General features: G+C 43.9%; 2 protein-coding genes across 4 annotated transcripts in view; both read right to left on the bottom strand.

The window, feature by feature from the left end:
• The window catches only part of cyfip2 (cytoplasmic FMR1 interacting protein 2), a 19,889-nt gene extending 13,839 nt beyond the window's left edge, over positions 1 to 6,050 (bottom strand). Inside the window, exons 1-3 of one of the 2 annotated variants that reach the window (XM_031857686.1) lie at positions 5,869 to 6,050; positions 739 to 890; positions 537 to 626 (exon numbers count right to left, since the gene is read on the bottom strand). In XM_031857686.1, coding sequence (XP_031713546.1) covers positions 537 to 626; positions 739 to 855 — 207 coding nt within the window. In that variant the 5' untranslated portion in view covers positions 856 to 890; positions 5,869 to 6,050. The remainder of the gene's footprint in view (positions 1 to 536; positions 627 to 738; positions 891 to 5,868) is intronic. The other variant, XM_031857687.1, reaches the window with a different exon arrangement.
• A 2-nt stretch (positions 6,051 to 6,052) lies between these two features.
• itk (IL2 inducible T cell kinase) overlaps positions 6,053 to 13,576 on the bottom strand; it is a 10,891-nt gene continuing 3,367 nt past the window's right edge. Inside the window, exons 2-18 of one of the 2 annotated variants that reach the window (XM_031857688.1) lie at positions 13,193 to 13,319; positions 12,943 to 13,047; positions 12,736 to 12,817; positions 12,484 to 12,609; positions 12,153 to 12,190; positions 11,488 to 11,639; positions 11,298 to 11,363; positions 11,149 to 11,203; positions 10,645 to 10,724; positions 10,038 to 10,180; positions 9,799 to 9,873; positions 9,384 to 9,552; positions 9,077 to 9,293; positions 8,917 to 8,981; positions 8,682 to 8,800; positions 7,624 to 7,781; positions 6,053 to 7,507 (exon numbers count right to left, since the gene is read on the bottom strand). In XM_031857688.1, coding sequence (XP_031713548.1) covers positions 7,442 to 7,507; positions 7,624 to 7,781; positions 8,682 to 8,800; positions 8,917 to 8,981; positions 9,077 to 9,293; positions 9,384 to 9,552; positions 9,799 to 9,873; positions 10,038 to 10,180; positions 10,645 to 10,724; positions 11,149 to 11,203; positions 11,298 to 11,363; positions 11,488 to 11,639; positions 12,153 to 12,190; positions 12,484 to 12,609; positions 12,736 to 12,817; positions 12,943 to 13,047; positions 13,193 to 13,319 — 1,843 coding nt within the window. In that variant the 3' untranslated portion in view covers positions 6,053 to 7,441. Of the gene's footprint in view, positions 7,508 to 7,623; positions 7,782 to 8,681; positions 8,801 to 8,916; positions 8,982 to 9,076; positions 9,294 to 9,383; positions 9,553 to 9,798; positions 9,874 to 10,037; positions 10,181 to 10,644; positions 10,725 to 11,148; positions 11,204 to 11,297; positions 11,364 to 11,487; positions 11,640 to 12,152; positions 12,191 to 12,483; positions 12,610 to 12,735; positions 12,818 to 12,942; positions 13,048 to 13,192; positions 13,522 to 13,576 lie in introns of those variants that run through there. The other variant, XM_031857691.1, reaches the window with a different exon arrangement.

The following is a 13,576-nucleotide window of genomic DNA, read 5'->3' as shown; positions in this document are numbered from 1 at the left end:
GGGGGGGGGGACATTCCTTCTCATTCAGAAGTAGGTGAGACAGATTTCTCAATTACTTCGGCTGAAGAGAGGAGCGACCTCAAACACACCGGCTTCAACCTCCTCAATAGAGCTTCCTGATTAAATAAGGTTAAATAAAGCGCTACTTCCCCTCTTTGCCAGTCAAATCACACTCTCCATTCATTCACCACCAGGGGAAAAAAAGTTTTACTGGTCCATTGGCTGCCTGATCCACCAGTGTGTAAGGGGAGGTGTGTGTGTATGAGTGTGCGTGTGTGTGTGCGTGTGTGTGTCCTGCCACGGGCCTCGCCAAACCCTAACAAAAGAGCCAAATGATAATCAATTCACAAACAACAAGGCTCGCTTTAAGGAAGTGAGGCTGCTTCCCACAGTCGGTGTAGTGTTCACTGAAAGGGGAACAGCAACTATTCAAGACAGACAAACAAATATTGATTCAACCAATCAGATGTGAAGAAAACAAAACAATGTCATGACATTGTTTTGTTTGTTTTTTTAAACTGGAGCACGTTTCTCACCATGCTGGAGTGGACAGTAGCTTGCTCTATGTAACGGGCGATGCCGGTCACGAACGCATTCCTGTCTTCAAAGTTGGTGTCAAAGTTCGCCTGTAGAAGGAAGGGAGGAAACAGTTAATGGGGGTGCGTTGGAAACGTCTGAACCGCCAGGGGACGCTGGCGGGCATCGGCGGCGTGTGTGTGTGTGTGCGCGAGCGTGTACCTGGTACATGATGGAGGAGGGAGGGGGCTCGATGCATGGCTGCTGGTCCGGGAGGGGGAGCTCCTCCAGCAGGTCCACATTGGACAGGGCATCCTCCAGGGTCACGTGGGTCGTCATGGTAACAAGGCGTCACTCACACACAACACCTGAGTCTGAGAGAGAGAGAGAGAGAGAGAGAGAGAGAGAGAGAGAGAGAGAGAGAATATGAGATAAGGACGCAGAAGATGCAAAATGGGACCGAGCATGCACACAGGGGTACTTGTACTACTTGTAGTCTGCGGCTGCTTGGGGACACGTAGACAGATCGTGTGGTTTATTTGATGAAATGGAGACGAGTGATTAGGTTGAATAAATGTATCCACATATTGAGTCAGCACAACTAAACACTGTACGTACCAACTAAGAACGCATGAAAGTTAATTAGCGAGTGAGCGGAGGAGTTGAAACAGTTGAGACAGTTCTGAATGGATGAAGTAGATGAAAGTCCGGCGTAACCTGTTAAGATAATCGGCTAAATTTTTCGCTAAAAGTAACCGGAAAATGGTTGAAAATCAAATCGGTAGCAAAGGTATAGCTATAGCCAGATGATGCAATGATAATGCCAACAAATATTCTGTCGAGGTGTCTAGACTCCACTTCCTCTTGTGAAGCCCCGTTGGGGCTGTGCGGTGGTGCACCTGTATCCTCTCTCATTCGCTCGGAGGCCTCTCACGCTCTCCTTTTTTCTACCTCTTCATTTGACTAGAGGCTTCTTCTGTTTTTTTTCAAAAGCGTATAATTCTTGAAATGCCAAGACCTGGAAATCTCATTGATCTGAGAGAGAGTCTGTCGGTGACTGACATTTGACAAACACAACATGTGCAGTCCATGCAAAAGGCAGTAGGCGTCAGGCCAGCTGACATTTTGTACTTGTATAAATGAAAATCATCACAGGGTGGTACGCTGTATACCAACACAGAAAGTGCATGCACCACCGCGTGCACACGGCTTCAACATCCACAGCTACTATGATCACCGTCCTCCATCCTCGGAATAAATGGCTAAACACAGTAAAAACAGTACCGCCATTGCTGTGCCCTCTTCCTCCTCCTCTTCTTCATTATAAAACACCAGCCCGGCCGATGCAGTGGGTGAAAGCAGTGTGTATGCATGCGCCCACCCGTGTATATCATGTGCCTCTCGGTAGTGTGTGTTTTACGTCTGACCTGGCAGGCAGGGCTGACAGGGCCGGTAATCAGCTTAATATTCACAGCGAGCGAGAGAGAGAGAGAGCGAGAGCGAGAGCGAGAGAGCGAGAGAGCGAGAGAGCGAGAGCGAGAGAGCGAGAGCTCGGCTACAGCTGAGAGGGCCAGGGGCCAAAAGAGGAAAGAGGCAAACGTGTCCGTCTCTCTCCTCCTCGCCATAGGTGGACAAAGAGCTTGCGATCGCAGCAGTGTTGTAAAAATTGTAGGTGGATATTAGTCATTTCAGATTCCATACTGTTTAAGTTAGTTTTACGGGGTCTTATATAGGCAAACACTTTTTGTCTTGTTTTGCTTCTCCTGGAAGTCAGACACAAATGAACAGATAGCTGAACCACAGTGATACTTCTACACACACTCACGAGTGGCAACACGTGAAAATGTCAAAGCAGCTGCATGCTGACAAAAAGTCGAAATGTAAAGCCGAAGAGTAATATTCATTACGCACTTTCGAAAGACTATGCCTCCATTTGTTTTCCTCTCAATTTGATCGCCATCACAATGACAGTGTTCTCGTAGCCAGCGTGGAAGTGCATCGCCTGCCTAACACGTCCACCGAGACACATTGTTGTTGACCATGCCCACACACACACACACACAAACACACATTGGCATGATCACAGACGACACAGGGCGATGAGGAGTCGGGTGGAGTTTCCTGTCACATCAGACCGTCACAGTTAACTGAACACGGAGGTTATATTTGCATGAGGTGAACCACCGGTCTCGAAGGCCAAAATTCATACAGACGGCTGAGTCATCGAACTTCTAATGATACTTCAGCGAGCGTCACTTCCGTCTCTAGGCACAGAAAAGACCGGTCGCATATAGATGGTAATACGATTAACAAATTCAGAGGCTTACTGGATTCTTACGTCAAATCTATGTTGTTATGTCTTTTTTAAAACACTGTTTCCTGTATTCGTCCACCGCAGTGACATTACAACCTGGATTCGCACACCCTCCGAGATGCTTTAAGAAGACCCCGCTGGTTATTTTTAACCGTTCAGCTTATAGAAAATGAAACAAGCAGCTCGCTACAAGGGGTTCTGTGAGGCCGACACACACGCTCAGTGCTACTGAACTCCCATCTGTGCTTGGGAATACAGACGGGGACTGAAGCCTGGGTTGGCTGAATAAACTTTCCCACCCTGTACCCATCTCTGTTCGACAGTTGGCGTGTGTGTGTGTGTGTGTGCGTGCGTGTGCATCTTCACAAAGCAAAGGGCCCCTTCATTCCCTTCTGGACACTTAGTAACCGAGCCGCGGGCCTGTTTCACACCGGAACGGCCAAGCGAGGCCACACACACCACAAATGTCTCTTTTTCCAGAGTTCCCATACAATAGCACTTGAACATCCCATAATACAGTATGCATGCACAGCAAAAAAAAATGCCCTCCAGGCTAATCTGGCATCTCAGCTAAAGCTACTATACATGACGAGCTCGGGTGAGATCCCATGACAGCACTAAACCATGAGCATCACGGGGGCTTTGAGGAAGTGCTCAAAATATTACACCTAAAAAGAAGAATGGGCAATGAGGCAGAGTAAAGAGCAGCGTTGTGTAGAAGGAAAAAGTTGGACTGGTATGTGCTGCGAGGCGTGTGTGTGTGTGTGTGTAATACATCTTGTCTGAGAGAAAGACGGAGGGAGAGAAAGTGTGTCAACTCCAGGGTCACACCACTCACAGGGATCTCCCCCTAAAGGCTAGTTCTGTAATATATATATATATATATATATATATATATATATATTCATCCTCACAATAAGATGAGACCCGATGGGCGGGGAAGGAAATCTTTTGGACAAGCGCTCACACATGATCACACACACTGTAAACACTGGTCACATGTGTGTGTTCCAGCAGCATCTGTGCGGTCCACAGTGCGTCCCCGTCCTGTGCACGACGCTGGATGGCTGGCTGCGGCATTCGACGGGCCGATTGTCATTTTGCTGTCGTCTCATGACCCCCATGATGTCACGCTCTACTTTTAGAACCAAACAACAATGAACATCACACACAAATATGCATTGAGGGGGGAGAAGGAAAAACAAAACACAAGCCTGGCTCACGTGACCGAGCTTGACAGACAGGGAGGACGGGAAAACAAGAACCTTTTTCTGTAGATTTGTGGTAAATATGACAGCGCGCAGGATCATACGGAAACTTGTGATTAGGGACAGACAAATGGTTTCTGTTCATCATATCTGTCTCCTCTACTTCTCTTTTCTTTCTTGGTTGGTCGGTTATTTACGTCTCCAGGCCTTTGTCTTTCTGTCTTTGTCTCTCAACTTGCTCAACTGAAAACAGAAGCAGCAGCATCCTCAGCTGCTAACGGCTGCTCATGAGGTGATAAATACATTGATGGTCGTAATATGATACGGTAAATAAACACAGGGCTATTATGACAAATTCCAATAGTCAAATCATAGGGCTGAAACTAATGGTTATTTTCATTATCGATTGACACAAAACGTCCATCTCAGAGCTCAAGACGAAGTCTCCAAACGTCTTGAGCTTTGTCCGACCAGCAGTCCAAAACCCAAAGACCTTCTATTTACAATCACATACAAACAGAAAAAGGGGGAAATACTCACATTCGGGAACCTGGAGCTAGTGAATTACTTGGGCACGTTTGCTGGATTTACGATAAATCATTTCCTGCTGATCGACTAATCAATGAATCCATTTATCATTAACAAAGAAGGGGGGAACCTTGAAGACCGAAAGGCACGAGCCACCAATCATCTCAGCATCTACAACATACACACCACATCTATTGCACGTCTGTCTCTCCTCCGATGCTCTTGTGGTTTTTGGACTATACAATAAGACATGACTGCAATTAATACTGGGGATTTCATGTACTATGGATCAGTATCAGCAGCAGCAAAGCATCCACAGCGAGTCATTACATCACTGCGTGTTGGCGAGGGGGGGCTGGCATACAGATTTACAACTCAGCGAGTCTGCAACAGCAGCAGCACGTTCATGTTCCTACTCAACGTCCACTGGGTGGATATAGATGGTGATAATCACGGGATCGAAACGGAGTGCTGCATTCATTAGATGGCAGCAGGACAGCTTACACATGTGTGTATGTGTGTGTGTGTGTGTGTGTGTGTGTGTGTGTGTGTGTGTGTGAGAGAGAGAAACGGAAGTAGGTGAACCTGTCATTTGTGCACAGGCCTGCCTGCCATGATGGCTGTGAAAACGTCTCCGATGCATTGACATGGTGTATGTGTGTGTGTGCGTGTGTGTGTGTGTACCCTGCTGGCCGATGGGTCAAGGGGAGGCGATACGGGGGGGGGAGAGAGAGAGAAAAAGGGCGATACATGATGAAAGGGAGTGAAAGCGGTGTTGTGAAATCGAGCCGGCTGAAGCATCAGATCCACTCCTCTCTCTCCTTATCATAGCGGGCATCTCGTCCCTCTGTGCGGAGATAATAACAAAAAAATCCAACGCCGTTATCAGCTCATACAATCGCCGCTTTTCCCCTGATCCATCTTTCATCAGCGCACTTGCTACACAGTGAAAAAAGAGCTCTCCTCACCCCACCCATCTCAGTGTGAGCTACGGTGCCGACGTTAGCTAACGGGGATCCCATTCATGTGTCAGAATAATCCGCGGAGGGGAGAGAAAAAAACACGGGGGACGTTCAATCCGGGTCAAGCGGCGGCGATTTAACAGCGATCGGGCTGAATATCGTGTTTGTGCACGGACAGATAAGTAACGGGAAGGATGCACGGTGCGAGGAAGGGAGTAAAGAAAAAGAAAAAAAACCCAGCCCTGTAGTGTCTCCAGCCATCATCACTACCGAGCGCACATCACCAGCCCCGTTCATCTCTAGCGCTGCGGCTCCATCCATCGCTACATTTGCCACATACCTGTAAATTGCATGTCCGTCCGGCGAGATCCAGAGACGGGCGGACGGTGTCGCGGTGTGCGACCGTGAGCCAATGTTTCTTTTTTTCTTCTTTTTTTTCTTCTCTTCTTCTTCTGTGCCGATTGATGCTCTAGTTTCGCCCCGCTCCAACCCAGAGAGCTAATCCACCCCACACAAAGAGCAGAAAATGGCTGCAAGTGCATTTTCTTAAAGGGACAGTCACAGCGGAGTGATAGATGATGGCGAGCCCCCCCCACACACACACACACACACACACCGACATGTTGATTCTATTCATTTGAGTTGGGAAAGGAAAATAAAACATAAATACACTCTTAATATATTACTGCCATATAGTGTATATAAATGTTGTTTTATTGACTACATAAAGTGATGATACTGGACAAAACTAAAAAGTACTCTCAGACCCCTGGTGGCAAGATGTTATTGGGTCCATATTGCCCCACTTGTTATTTTATTCCTAATAAATCATACAGCTATAATTGTGTTTAGCTTGTGCTTATATTTCTTTGAAAAAAAAAATAACATTTGATCATTTCAAATGCGTATAGAACTTACCAGAGGGCATGATTAACGTATCTTCTATGTATATTGTACATGCGCTATATAGGCTAACCCACATATTCAATTATTATCATTATTATGTTGTTATGATGTTTGTTGGTTCAGTGACTGGCTAGATGACTGGCAGATTGGTTTATTGAGTTAATGGTTGGCTGCATGGATGAACTCAGTGAAATTAAAGGTGCTCATCCAATGCATGAATACATCTTCCTATTAATACATCTGTGCTCATAAGCCATGTGCTTCTTATCTTTCTATGGCTACACTTTCCTAACAGCTTGCCCACATTAAAATAGGTTCTATAGGATGAAATAGTCTTTTAGATATGCATGATGATCAGGGAATTTTCTTCAAAATATTTGTTTCTGTTGTAGTAGATGTTAAAATCCACCTTATGCAGATATTGTGTGTAGGTCTTTCTGGGCCAGAGATCATAACGTGGTAGTTCCATCTTTGGCCACTACACCTGCAGAGCACAACGCCTGGCTCGGTGGACTGACAGGGGGAGATTGATCATTCACCTGTTTTGTTGCTACGTGTTCACTTGAATAGCACGGAAGAGGATTGTATTGTGCAGCGGTTTGAAGAGTTTCATTATTGTGTACTGCTGAAAATATGCAGAAAACGTATGTGAGAAAAAAAAAACAGGTACAACAATGGATCCATTTAATTATCAATGGTTTCACCCGTTGACCACCTCACCTGTTTAATGTATAGAAGCCTTGTAGAATATTTGAAACTTTAATATAAACATGCAGTAAGCAGCAGTAGCTGTGTGAACGGGCTGTGTGAGCCTTCTCAGGAATATACTGTATACAGAGATACAGTAGGAAACAGATAAAGTGCAAAATCAAGGAATTTTAAACTATCTTGTGTTTTGTAATCATCTTAACCAAGACAATGTCACTGACATTTGACGAGCAATCGGTAATACATCAACAAATAAAATAAATAGCTGTTTTCATAGTTTTCAACCTCAGATCTTGTCTTCACAGGTCTGAGAGGGAGGCCAACTCATGTAGGAGGAGAGTAAAGGATGGACGATCTTCTGGTTTCTGAGAATGAGAATATGAAGACAAAAGCGTTATTGCAAGTCGTTTTGCACATTGTGTGTCTTTTTTTTTAAAAAATGTCAGCAGTTCCTCTACCAGGAATCATTTATCGTGCCCACCTCCTTCCAGCACCACTCCATGAGCAGGTGGATGGCGTCTGGGGCCAAGCGTGGCTTCAGGAGCCTCAGGCCTTTGTTCAGGGACTCCACAACTTCACCATTAGAGCGGTTCTCATAAGGAAGACGGCCTTCGTTGTACACCTCCCACATGAGCACACCTGAGCAGGGGAGAACAGGAAGACTCCGATTGTTACAGAATAAACACACCTTCAGTTCTACCAAAAACAGTTCTTGTGTGTCTGGTTTACCATTTGCATCTTTGTGGTCGTTCCATGTCAGCTCTTTTGCGTACACTATTTGGAATGATTATGACAAGCCTCATCCAAAGTAAGAGGACTGACTGTTGACTTAATTATAGACTGCCTATAGAGCCATGTGCTCATCAATTCAGCAGCACTTTTTAGCTACATACAGTCTTGCATTGTCCACAGACTTCATATAAAAAAGGAGATACCATCTCTTAAAACACATTGTTATTTTTGTCCAGTCTAATATTTATTACTCAGACGGATTATTTTAATAATTAATTAGTAGAAGTTGTAATTAAACCTATTTATTTTTACCACACTTGCCAGTTTAAACTCCTGTTTTGGCGATGGTCCCAATACTATTAACTTCTTGGAGATCACTGCATATCCACAAGTTGGCATTGCTCCATGACAAGAGCTACCAATACTTATGGTCTTTGGCACATGTGCAGACATGCACAAGGACATAAACCTATGAAATATATTAAATGAAAAAAGCTGTCTTTTCTTCAGAAATTACAATCATTTCGTTTGCCTCTTAAAGTGGTTCCAAATCATTGCGGTCTCGTTTAGCTTCAAGTTTCCACCAGAGTCGATATGCTATCATGGACAGACAAAGGATTTTGATGTGTAGTCAACCAGCCAACAAAACCTGCTGTTTTCCTGTGAGCGATACACGTGCATTCTCAAAATATATAAATGATTAAAAAAAAGTCAAAGGAGGGATGTTGTATGACTACAAAGACAACAAGTCTGACACTCAAACGCACAAAATAAGTGAAAGGCCCAGAGATAGACGGATGAACACACCGAATGACCAGACGTCGGACTTGCTGCTGAACTTGCAGTACTTGATGATCTCTGGCGACGACCACTTGACGGGAAACTTGGAGCACTGGGAGCTCGTGTACTGATCATCAAGCACAAACCTATGGTATACAGAGACATCATTTGCTGACTTTGAGCTATACAAACATAATAAAGGTGTGATTAAAAAGTTCCACACAACATGGTGGACATTTCAGAGATTCAGTGAGGGGCGTACCTGGTCATACCGAAGTCAGACACCTTCACCTCATTGTTCTTTGAAACTAGACAGTTCCTGGCAGCCTGCAGAAGACAGAGAAACAGAGGAAGGATACACTATTATAACGGAGTGGAGATCCATAAGTTTATCGTACAAAAGTTCTGATCTGTTGGTTTACCAGGTCTCTGTGGATGAAGTTGGAGGTCTCCAGGTAAGCCATCCCCTCACTGGCATCCAGACACATCCCCAACATCGTTTCCTGAGACAAACGCCCTTTCCTGGCTCGCAGGTAGTCTGACAGGCAGCCGTTGTCCATGAACTCAAACACCATACACATGGGGGAACACTGGGTGCGCACGGCGTAGAGCTGAACCAGCTTACAATGGGACAGTCTCCTGGCAAAAAACGCGCGCAGACACACACATAAGCAGAGTGGTTCGTTTTTTCCCGGACCGACACGAGGCAACTTCACTAATCGCACTTACATCATGACTCTCGCCTCTTCTTTGAATTCCTCTTCTGACATGCACTCTTCTCTTATCGTCTTCACGGCCACCTTCTTGTCCCTCCACCTCCCTTCCAGCACGAGACCAAACTGGCCGCTGCCTAACTCCTGACCCAAGGTCAGCTCCTCAGGGTCCACTTCCCACTGATCTGTTGAGAAGCAAACACGGATAATCTTGTGTTGAGATTAAGGGTAACATCAGTTTAATCGATGACGATCAAATAATTATGAAGGTTTCGGGTTCCTTGCACAACACCAAACAGGTCAGATAATTGTCAGGGAGTGCTGAACGCACCCTGGGTGAGCATGCCTCCGTGAGAACCACTAGAGGTCAGAATAAAATCATCAAGTTTTGATTGTTTTCCTGCTCCAGTTCAACCAGCACATCATCTAACCTTCTGCGGGATCAGCGATGTCCTGAGAGCAGCCTCCATCTTGAGGTACTGGGTGTCGCAAACGAGTTATCAGGCCTGCCGCACAGATGACACATCAATATATTATCATTTTTAATAAATAACAATAACCCTTTGTTACAATGTTCAACTGTTTAATCAGCTGAACTTCCTTTTGGCAACCAGTACATGTTTGTGTGTGGGTGTGTGTTCACACAGCGACATGCAGTAAGACCACTTACCGGCAGCATTGTGTTGATGGTAATGAATGAGCTCAGGAATGGTGCTGAACAGGTACTTCTCTGCCAGGTAGAACCTGGCCTCACCAGTTTCTGTCAGTTTAATTTGATAATGTTTCACTCTTGGATTCTTCTCCCCATTGGACCTAAAAGTAGCAAAGAGATGCTTTTTATGCAACGAATCACACGTGAAAAGGGAGCATTTTAAGTGGGAAATGTTCACAGTAAATAACAATCAGCAGCACATGAGATGAGAAGAATGTCATTGATTTCAAGTCGCGTTCCTTCTAAACATAGGCTCCAGCAGGCGCGTCAACCTAGTTATTCTGGAGCAATACACATGGTTTTATTGTGTAAATATTTAGACAGTTTTAAATTGGATAGGAGGGGCAAGGTTGGTGATGTAAGTGTATCTCTGTATGCATGAATGTGAAAGAATGTGTATGTATGGCTGTTCTTAAATGGACCCTGGTACCAACTAATGGGGGTCCAAATAAACAATAAACATGTCATCAAGTATATCAGATGTATTTATGTTTAGCACCATACTATCTACTTATCATATGTCATTAATAAACCAAGTAAATACATAACAAGGACGTAAGATTACCCCGGTGATTTGGTGAAGACTGACACTGTGTAGACTCCTGCCTGTCTCGAGTCACGCACCATGAAGGCGCCTTCTTTTCCCTAAAAGTATAAAACCACATAATATTATCATGATGAAGCAAAACATTTGTCATGTTAGACGTGTCTTTTGATTGTTGGTTGGATATGCAGCTGATACCAGGGCTGTCCTAGCAATCATTTTGAGTGACAGATGATGGATAGCTGTTCTACCTCCCGCTTGCAAAAACCGAGCAAAAAACACTTCACAGCAGGAAATTCAACATGGGAGGAAACACTGTGGTTGTGAAACAATTTTTTCGTGTTTTTGCGCAGGTGCATTTGCATTCACTTTGCAAATGCGAGACTGCCGTAGGTTGCACAGTCACAGCAAAGTGCACTGCATCGCACGGGGGCAACATCCTGCTAATTGTCATCAAAATTATTATGAGGAGCATGTTTTCTGTCGAATAATCACTGGATCCTTAAACACTGACGTTGCCTTTACCTGTTTCATTAACAAATCCTCTGCAGCCCCTCTGGTTATGTTTTTGTTGTACCATCTGTGAGAAGACAAATCAACCACAAATAAGTTAATTGTATAAAGGGCAAAACAGATTTGCAAATTTCCACATGTTAATGGTGAGAAGCACTCACTCAAATCTCTGAAAGTTGTTGCCAGATTTTTCAGCTATGTACCTACTGGGTACAAAGCCTGTGTTTCTGATAAGGGGTCATGGAAAAACATACATTAGCAGTATACTCATACGCATATCATCCATCCTATAAAGGTGCTATTATTTTCAGTGTAAGTTGTTACGAAGTCTGGGATCTTCATGCGCCTCACCCCTTGTCGTCCTGTACGGCCCACCAGTCACAGTGGCAGCTGTTGATCAGGGTGTACTCCTGGTCTTTCTGAAGGGGCAAGTCGTCGTTTTTGAGCGGTTTGTAGTCCTGCAGGGCGATGACCACGCTCTGTTCTTCATCATGCAGTCCCATCTGGCAGAGACAGCGAAAAAGAAAACGGCATCTAATAATCTAAAATCTATAAGGGATGTTATTCTGCTGTATGAATTCCATCAAACTCTTCTGTTTTGGCGATATATGCTGTGTGCAACACTTTTAAAAACACAAAAAAATGCTTCACCGCACGGAGCAGACAAAACACAAAACGGATGTAAACACCCCAAAGAAAGTTACTTAAACTTAACAAGCTAAATCACAAAGCTATTTGGGTCATGTTAGATTGAACAATGAGCATATTATGTCGTACAGCACCCATGAAATCATCAGCTCTAGAGGAGGCACAGCAATCGCAGGAGATGAGCAAAGACACAACAAACCGAGCTGTGAAATCATGTGTGGCCAAACCAAACGTGTATACAGTACCAGCAACAGAATGATAATCTCAAAAAAAATGTATTTTTGTCTCCACCCTGCAATTTGAACAGTATTGACTAACACAACAATGATATTTCAACAGCACATTATATATGCTTTTGAAAGTGTTACCTCTGGATCAGGGAGTTGAGGAAGTGGTTTTTTAGAAGCTGTGGAATGAGAAACATGCAATTAGTGAATGATTTGGTTACAGCCACAATGTACAAAATTGTAATTTCACACTGGATTTTCCAGCTTGCTTGGTTATGTGACACTATTAAATGCAGATAAAGATTTGCCTTAAGCACATGTTAGAAAAACATGACTTTACGTTATCTACGTGAGTGTTTTTTTCTCCATATGAATGATGTCACACTAAATCGAATACACAAATTAGACTTGTGACCTTGATGTAAATATATACAGTATATAAAACAAGGAGAAGAGAAGAAATATTACAAACCATAACCCACTGGGTCATACACATGACAGCCTGTCGCCAGTTTCTCTGTTTGTTGGCAGCATCTCCATTTTCCTTCCATCCAGAAGTTTGGGTGGTATTTAGTGACCAAATTGTTGTGCTTCGTCTCTACATCAGGCATAATGAATGAAATATAGTTTGAAATATCGAGCTCATGAATTACAATAAAAGGGTTTTTACAATAATTTGTTGCACCACCATTGTTTGTGCATACGATGTGGTAGAATTGCTCACCCTCTTTCAGAGCTCTGACCCATCTCTGACGGCAATCATTGTCCGGGGCGAAGATGTGGAGGTAGTAGTTGTTGTGAAAAACCTGAAGAGACATTTGTATTTAAAATGCTTTTGTTCTTGTGTTATGTCACACTTATAATACATGCTGAATCATACATTAGACTTACTGTATGTAACACTATATTTCATTATTGTGTATAACCTCACCTGAAAAGGGTACTTGTAGTTGCATGGTATGGGAAGATCGCTACACACAATCTCCACACATTTGATTCTGGACAGCTCGATGCAACCTTTCAGCAAGGGCTTTCTCTGGAAGAACATGATCTGAACTTTATATCTGCTATATGTGGATGTCATTCAAATCATAGTGTTTCCACTGAGGCCAGGTTTGCAGACTCAGCCTCCAGATTGCATCATTTCAAATCAAAATATAGAGTATTAAGTATATACTTACTCCTGGGCGGCGTTCAGAGTACTTCAGGTCTTGGGTGTCCAATACAAAAAACCTCTCTTTGTAGTTGCATGGTGATGTTCTCTTCTTTTGTTGAGATTTTTTTATCAAAGTTCCCTTTAAAATCACCCTAGGGAACATGGTGACAGCTATGAATAACGCTCAGAAAAACACTGGAGGCTTTTGTCTTACGGAGAGAGATTGAGTACCTCGCAGTGACGGGGAAAAAATAAATTGTGGATGACAACTCGATAGAAGCCGTGGAGCTTCCGGCATAAAGTTGCTGCACTCGGTAAACCACATCCTTACGGCATCAAGTGGGTTGTGCTTACAATCACAAACACACACACACACACACACACACACACACACACACACACACACACA

The sequence above is a fragment of the Anarrhichthys ocellatus genome, unplaced genomic scaffold (genome assembly GCF_004355925.1).
Source record: "Anarrhichthys ocellatus isolate YVR2014 unplaced genomic scaffold, GSC_Weel_1.0 scaffold19, whole genome shotgun sequence".
NCBI lineage: Eukaryota > Metazoa > Chordata > Actinopteri > Perciformes > Anarhichadidae > Anarrhichthys > Anarrhichthys ocellatus.
The sequence above is the reverse complement of the archived record's forward strand: the minus strand, read 5'-3'. Positions and strand labels throughout refer to the sequence as shown.